Below are 8127 nucleotides of genomic sequence, written 5' to 3'. Positions count from 1 at the left end.
ATTAATAAAGAATTACACAAGATTAATGCAATGAAATACAATATCATAAAGTAAAACACAAGAATAATGAAACAAGTCAACAAAACATACATAAAGAATTTTTTTTACTATAATTCTAAAATAAAATAGTAAACAAATAAAACAGAAAATCAAACAAAATTGACAAACTTATTGGTACACATCTAAAGAAATAATAAATTATATAATCTGACTAACTTTATATGTTGCATTGATGAAATTACCTGTAAAATTAAAAAAAATACATAATTTACTCATACTTCATACTAAGGAACATTAATTTGAAAAAATAATTTGACAAATAATATGTGTCTCATTGAACTTTGTTCTATCCTAAATCTACATCTATTCTGTCAAAAGAACTACACTGAGGTTCCAAATGTATAGACACATACAATTTGAATTTCTTACATACATCAACTTGGGCACTTAAACGAAAAAATGTACAGAAGATATTAATATAAAACTGTGAATGAGTACTAAATAATTAATCATAAGAAGTTTGATCAACATTGGTCATGTAATTCATCTTCTATTTTTAGAAATTTCCAAATTCTGTCTCCAGAGAATAAATACAATCATTTCAATAAAATTATAACAAATATTTAAACACATAAACTAAGTACAAGTGTGCTAAAATCTAAAAACTTAAAAACAAGACAGTTCAGGCTATATGTAGCAAACTATCACTGTTCTTATACAAAATGCTACCTTCCAAACTTTTGACTGTCTGATGAACAGTACCATATATAAAATTAAATGCTTCCCATATGCAACTTTATTATTTTGTTGTTATGTAAAATCCTAAATAAGATATTTTGAAAAGTTACTCCTTTTAAGTGTTTATAAGAATGCTCCAATAGATCAAACTGATATACAGAATGAACTGTTAACACAATGTCAAGTTTATTACTTGTATTTAAATTTTATTGCTATAAATTTAATAAAAATATGCAAAAAAAAAATTCTTGAAAGCTGACAACTATTACAAAAGCAAAAAGGCCTAATTGTTAATAAATTATATAAAGTAAAAACTGATAAATCATAACCATTATAATTCATAGTTGACTGTTGTAATAAAATGCTGTAGCTGTCTTGTTTTCAAGTCCATTCAACAATTGGTCCATTCAACAATCACAGTTTGCTTTACAATGTCAAATGGCTGGTCACATAATATCAGGTCACATGATGTCTGATCACATGATATCAGGTCACATGATATCTGGTCACATGGTGTCTGATCACATGATATCAGGTCACATGATGTCTGATCACATGATATCAGGTCACATGCTGTCTGATCACATGATATCAGGTCACATGATATCTGATCACATCATATCAGGTCACATGATGTCTGATCACATCATATCAGGTCACATGATGTCTGATCACATCATATCAGGTCACATGATGTCTGATCACATCATATCAGGTCACATGATATCTGATCACATGATATCAGGTCACATGATGTCTGATCACATCATATCAGGTCACATGATGTCTGATCACATCATATCAGGTCACATGATGTCTGATCACATGATATCAGGTCACATGATGTCTGATCACATGACATCAGATCACATGATATCTGGTCTCTATTTGGAAAGCATTATAAACATTAAACCCAGGTGCTTCTGATTTTTGCGGAAAAAAAAGAATATATGAAGTGACATTTACATATACATTCATAATATCATTAATTTACAATAAAAAAAGTCCTTGTAGGTTTTTTCTCTCCACAAAAATCATATGACATAATCAATAATTAAAAAAAATACAATAACTTGACACATAATGAATAAACTGCAAATATTTCCAATTATAAGAGAAACGTTATGCAAGTTTCAAAAGTTTTCTTTAAGACCTAAAATACAAAAATAACATCAAAAGCAATATTGTAATGCAATTCTAACACTATTAAAATAAATTTTCTACAAGAGAAAATAGATAATAGAAAATAAAAGTCATTTTTTTGTATATTACTAAATTATACATCATTATTTCTTTCTCTCAACCTCTAGTTCCCCTATATAATCTCTGTCCTTAATGAAGCACCTTAGTAAGAGAATGCTATATATAGATACACAATCAGTGTTTGCCGTTGGCTTTGCCAACTTTGCCATTTGTTTTACCATTGGCTTTATCAGGTTTGTCAGGTTCAGGATCTTTGGTACTGTAACATGCATCCAGGAAGAGACCGGCAATCTCCGATACCATTGAGCGATCTGGGATTGACTGAGCCATACCATATATAGCTCCCTGAAATATATAATTATATACAATTATTCTTTAGTTCACAATTTAACTGATTCAATTCTACATGTGATATTATACAATCTACTTAAACACTACATAGAATTCCAATTAACTCTGTATGACATGTTTTCAACAATTTCAAAACTGAAAAATTAATAGTGCACATATATATTTATCAATCACAAAGTTATTATATATATTGTTTGCATAATTATGAAATCAGATTTGACTTGGAAGACTTAACTTGAACATTTAAGAGAAATGAAACATTTCAGAGATTGATAACTTACAATTCCACCACATTTTGCTTTTGGGTCCTTCATGATTTCAGTGACAGCTTTTTTAACTTCTTTAATAAAGTTATCGGCAGCACCAGGGTGAGTGTGTAACAATGTACAACACAGATGTATACTAAAATACAAAATAATACAGATTTATATACAGGTGTTATACACTTTAATTTTTTCTTCAATAATTGTCCAAAGAAATTTAAACTTATTTGGAGAAAGTGTCATGGATGTAGAATTTTTCTTCTATACAGAAGATGTATAGTCAAGTATAATCTCTGAGTTTGTCACTCTAAAATAAATGCACTACATTTAGTTAACATAGAAGCTGCAAAGTTCCAAAAATATCTCAAAATATGCCAAAAAGCAGGTTTTTAATCTTTCTCTATTTACATTTGAAGACAAACCTGAACATGCTATAACTATTTACAATTTTATAAAAAAATCTTATATAATTTAACTTTGTAATAATTTGTATTCTACATACCTAGATGGAAACTGGAGTGGGTTAAGACTGAAGCCTGTATCAGCTAGGGCATCTGACAACCGGAAGATATTGAAGTCATGTGATGCTATAGCTACCACCGACACTTGAGGATCACCAAGAACGTATATACCATTTATTTTGCTCAATCTGTTGAATAAGATATACAGATTAAGCATTACATGTATTACTGAATTAGCTTTGCAATAATTGACACATTAAGTTATTTTACATCACACACTGACTTTCCTTAGATTAAAAAGCATCCAAAACAGATTTACAATTTAATTTACAACAGTGACAGTCAGTGACAGGAAAACTTCCCAAAAATTTAATTTATGATTTATGAACACACAAAAATCATAATTTGATAATACTTTAAACATACAACACTTGCTGTCCTTTTAGTGAAGCTTTAAAAAATTCATGAATACATTTAAATATATCCCCTCACACATATAATGAAGAACTTACTCTTGTGCAATATATCTTGCTGTTGACACAATCTTCCTAGTGCTCTGTACATACCCGTCCTGCCCAAAGTACATCATAGCTGCCCAACATGATGCAATAACAGCTCCAGATCTGCTGCCTGTAATAACATCACATATATAACTGTAATAACATCACATATATAACTGTAATAACATCACATATATAACTGTAATAACATATATAACTATAATAACATCACATATATAACTTTAATAACATCACATATATATAACTGTAATAACATCATATATATATATATATATATATATATATATATATATATATATATAACTTTAATAACATCACAATATAACTGTAATAACATCACATATATAACTGTAATAACATCACATATATAACTGTAATAACATCACATATATAACTGTAATAACATCACATATTTAACTGTAATAAAATCACATATATAAGTGTAATAACATCACATATATAACAATAAATGTCTCCATAAAATGTCACACTGTCAGAACACAAACCCATATATAGAGGATATTGAATGAGTGTAAGTTTAATACCGAATTTATTGAACAAGCTGAATAATATTATTTTATTTAGCAAGTTCAATGAATTTAGTAATGAACTTACACAAATTTAATATTCTATTTATCACATACCAAAAGTAAAGACTGTCTGAAGACTGTCACATCAAAATATATGACGGCAGTGCAATACCATTTTTAGAGAGTGACAAAATCGGCACGGGTATGTGATAAACATTTGTATGAAGTATTGTTACTGTAAATCTGAAATATTAAGTTCTGATGATTTTTATTTTACAAGCAAAGCTTTCTACCTATACATATGGTGATAGTCAAAAAACATTTTGGTATATATTTTCTACAATACAGAAGCTCAGTGTGAAACAAAAATATTACCTGCTAGAGTTGGTGAGGCGTAAATACCACCGGGCCAATCTGGCTGGACAAAGAACTGGTACTTTCTGTATTCTTTATCACTGTAGAGTATGACAGACGAACCTTTTGGAGCAAACCCGTACTGAAATGGAAATAAAACTTCACTTATTTTCACTATTTTGGAATTTTGAAAGAAGTCAGTTTACACTCATATAAGAGGTAGTTTTAAGAACAATGACATGTTAGTACACATGAAATTATTTAGTCAAACTAAATCATCAACACTACATTATCCGTTTATGCTTTTCAACATAAGATGGATAAATGTGCTTTTAATCTCTTAAGCAACATAAATGACTTCAACATATTTATTTTCTGTTTTAGGTTGAATAGTTTCATTAATCTTTCGTAAGCTTGTTAATATGATTTAAAATATATCTAAGAGATATACAAACAAGACACTTTAAATTAACTACAAACCTTATGGGTATCTGCAGATATACTAGTAACTCCTGGTACCCGAAAGTCAACTTTTGGTACAGAGAAACCAGCTTTCTCCATAAAGGGAACCAGGAAGCCTCCCAAACAACAATCTGTATGTACTGGAATATTGTACTTACGCCCAAGCTGTAATAAAATCAGAGTAAAAATAATATAACATGAATAAAAATTTTAAGTTTTTTAACATGCTCTTTATGAATAATGTCATATTAGTTTGGACAAAAAGTTTGATATAGTCTATTGATGCAGCAAATAATTTCTTTCTAAGTATTTATTGTTATTACTATGATAAAGTAAATGAACTTACAGCTGCTATCTCTTCTATTGGGTCAATGGATCCATGTGGAAACTGGGGAGCAGAGCCAACCAACTGTAAAATAGGAACAAGAGCGATCAGTAATCACATGTGTCGCCTCATAATGGCCAATTTCATGTTGGGACAAATTTTGTGACAGACGGACAGACAGACGAACAGTGCACAACTAGACTTGGTACTGATCAATCATGTAAAGTTTGGATAAAATTGCACCAGTAGCTTATGAGGAGTAGTCCGGACAAGCTTTTGCGTATCTGGCAACACACAGAAAAAAAACACCTTTTTATCAAAGGGCCATAACTCAGCCAAAAAATCATTCAACCGGAAACCCGTGCAATATGCGCAAGGACTTGAGCTACAGATCAATCCTGTAAAGTTTCATTGAAATTGCATAAGTGGTATAAGAGAACTAGTCCGGACAAACTTTAAAAATAAAATTATTAAAGGGCCATAACTCTGACAAAAATCATTGAACCGGAAAATGCTGACAATATGCACAACTAGACTTGGTACTGATCATTCCTGTAATGTTTGCATGAAATTGCACCAGTGGTTTATGAGGAGTAGTCTGGACAAGCTATTGTGTATCTGGCAACACACAGAAAAAAACACCTTTTTATCAAAGGGCCATAACTCGGCCAAAAATCATTCAACCGGAAAACCCTTGCAATATGCGCAAGGACTTGAGCTACAGATCAATCCTGTAAAGTTTCATTGAAATTGCATTAGTGGTATAAGAGAAGTAGTCCGGACAAACTTTAAAATTAAAAATTATTAAAGGGCCATAACTCTGACAAAAATCATTGAACCGGAAAATGCTGACAATATGCACAACTAGACTTGATACTGATCATTCCTGTAAAGTTTGGATGAAATTGCACCAGTAGTTTATGAGGGGTAGTCCGGACAAGTTTTGTGACGGACGGATGGACAGACAGACAGACGGACAGACAGACAGACAGACGGACAGACAGACGACGGAGAAGTGATCCCTATATGTCGCCACTACTCCGTAGAGGCGACACAAAAAAGGGCGAAACTTCATTAGTTGAGAAATTTGTCATTTGAAAATGACATGAGTGAATATGGAATATACTTTACACATTATAAGTATGCAAGTTATGTGCAAAATGTAAAAATAAGTCATCAGAATTTTTAGCACAAATCAATTCAATGTACAAGTAAGCAGTAAAAGAAGACACTACATTTTCTTAATCATTGTTCAAGGGAAGTAATTGTCAACAAACATGGTGTTTTCAAGTTATCTTAACTTAATAAATAAAAAATCCAATTAAACTTTCTTTGAAAACTGACTGTCTTGGTTAAAATGTACATTAATATGCAATTAGTAGTATTTAACTCTGTAACTATATATCAAGTCTGAATTTTTTTTTCTATTTAGTATCACATAATATTGAAGATATATTGTGCTCAAATTTGATATTTGAAAAAACTGATAATTACTCTGATAATTACATGTCCCTTTTGAAATACACACAGAGAAAATATGTTGTCTTAAACTCTACACATTATAGGTAATCACAGTATGAATACATACTGGCATTTTCTATAAGAATAGACTACATTTATTAATTAGGACATCATCAACTTGACTGTCTTACCATGCATGTGCTTCCATTAATAGCTCTCTTCATTTTTCTGATATCAACTTTACACGTAACAGGATCCACTGGTATATGTGTGATTTTCATGTGGAAAAATTCAGCTGCCTAGAAAATAATAGTATACATGCATTAAGTGAATAAACTGCATACATTTTACATTATAATTGTATGGTTCTGAAACTGTACTAGATGTATTACACAAGGTCAATTAATTTTCAAACACTGAAGGCCTTTTCCTGTAAAATAATCCCTATAAATTTACATAACACTTAAATAGGTGTGTTCCCCATAACTTTATGAATATTTCCCCACAAAGATGGCTTATATCACAACTGACTATTCACTATAAACTAAATTACAATAAGTTTCCAACTTAATCATTCACAGAGAACATTTTTAAGTTTAACTAATTTACTTTTCTATGATATAAATACTTCACTATTCAGTAAAAATTGGTATGCTTTCATGTTTTAAAGAAAACAAGCAAAAACATTTTTAAATACCTTATCAAATGCAGCATGTACTGTAACTGGAACAATCCTGTTTAAATATAAGTGTAAAATAGCATTAAACCTCACAACAAACAAATAAAGACCATCATAGCAATCTGTTTTAGAGAGCTTGGCATTATATATATTTCCTTTTTTATCAAATACAGCATCAAATCTGCTCCCTCGGAAGAATCGCCTTTGAACAAGAGTGTGTCCAGTCCCCCTATCTGTGTAATGGTTTCAGATTCCCTACTTCAAACCATTCAATTATGGAAATTGACTTGAAAAATTTGTCTTTTGTTGTTTTTTTGAGTAAACACATAACTAGGAAGAAATTATGGTTATGCAATTTGAAATGACCATTTTATGAGTAATCACATGATGTCAGTTAAGTATCATATTTCCTTGTTTTTACAATTTCTGTTACCAAAGCAACAACATAGTTTTACTGATAACAACATTAATATGCCATGCATAATCTCTACATGGTCCTTGATTCACATACCAAGTACCATCAAACTTAGCTTTTGTACCTTTTGGATAATGGCAGGATTTACATGTAAATTTCTTGGAACAGATTATAGAATGTTGGTGCTTCTACTCAGGCACCCACTTACGTCAGATAAAAATAACACAACCTGCACCCTAAAACAATCATCCACCCAGTAAAGTTTGAAAGTTACTAAATACCTAACATATTATCAGTTTATATCATATTTCATGAAATTACAAATTTAACAGAAAAATGAAATTATTGTCAATTTTTCCTTACC

At 30.5% G+C, this 8127-nt stretch overlaps 1 protein-coding gene across 1 annotated transcript; it reads right to left on the bottom strand.

Annotated features, from left to right (window-relative positions):
- Positions 1-379: 379 nt before the first annotated feature.
- On the bottom strand, positions 380-7591 carry LOC132732755 (sphingosine-1-phosphate lyase 1-like; the record flags this gene model as incomplete). Its single annotated transcript, XM_060719255.1, has 9 exons — positions 380-2286; positions 2574-2694; positions 3058-3204; positions 3529-3646; positions 4443-4563; positions 4902-5048; positions 5230-5292; positions 6861-6968; positions 7367-7591. Coding segments are annotated over 9 exons (1221 nt in total), but the record flags the coding sequence as incomplete, so codon positions are not given.
- Positions 7592-8127: the final 536 nt, after the last annotated feature.

This window comes from Ruditapes philippinarum, unplaced genomic scaffold (assembly GCF_026571515.1).
Source record: "Ruditapes philippinarum isolate M1 unplaced genomic scaffold, ASM2657151v2 ctg25932_1_1_1_1, whole genome shotgun sequence".
Taxonomy (NCBI): Eukaryota; Metazoa; Mollusca; class Bivalvia; order Venerida; family Veneridae; genus Ruditapes; species Ruditapes philippinarum.
This window is presented reverse-complemented; position numbering and strand designations above follow the sequence as displayed.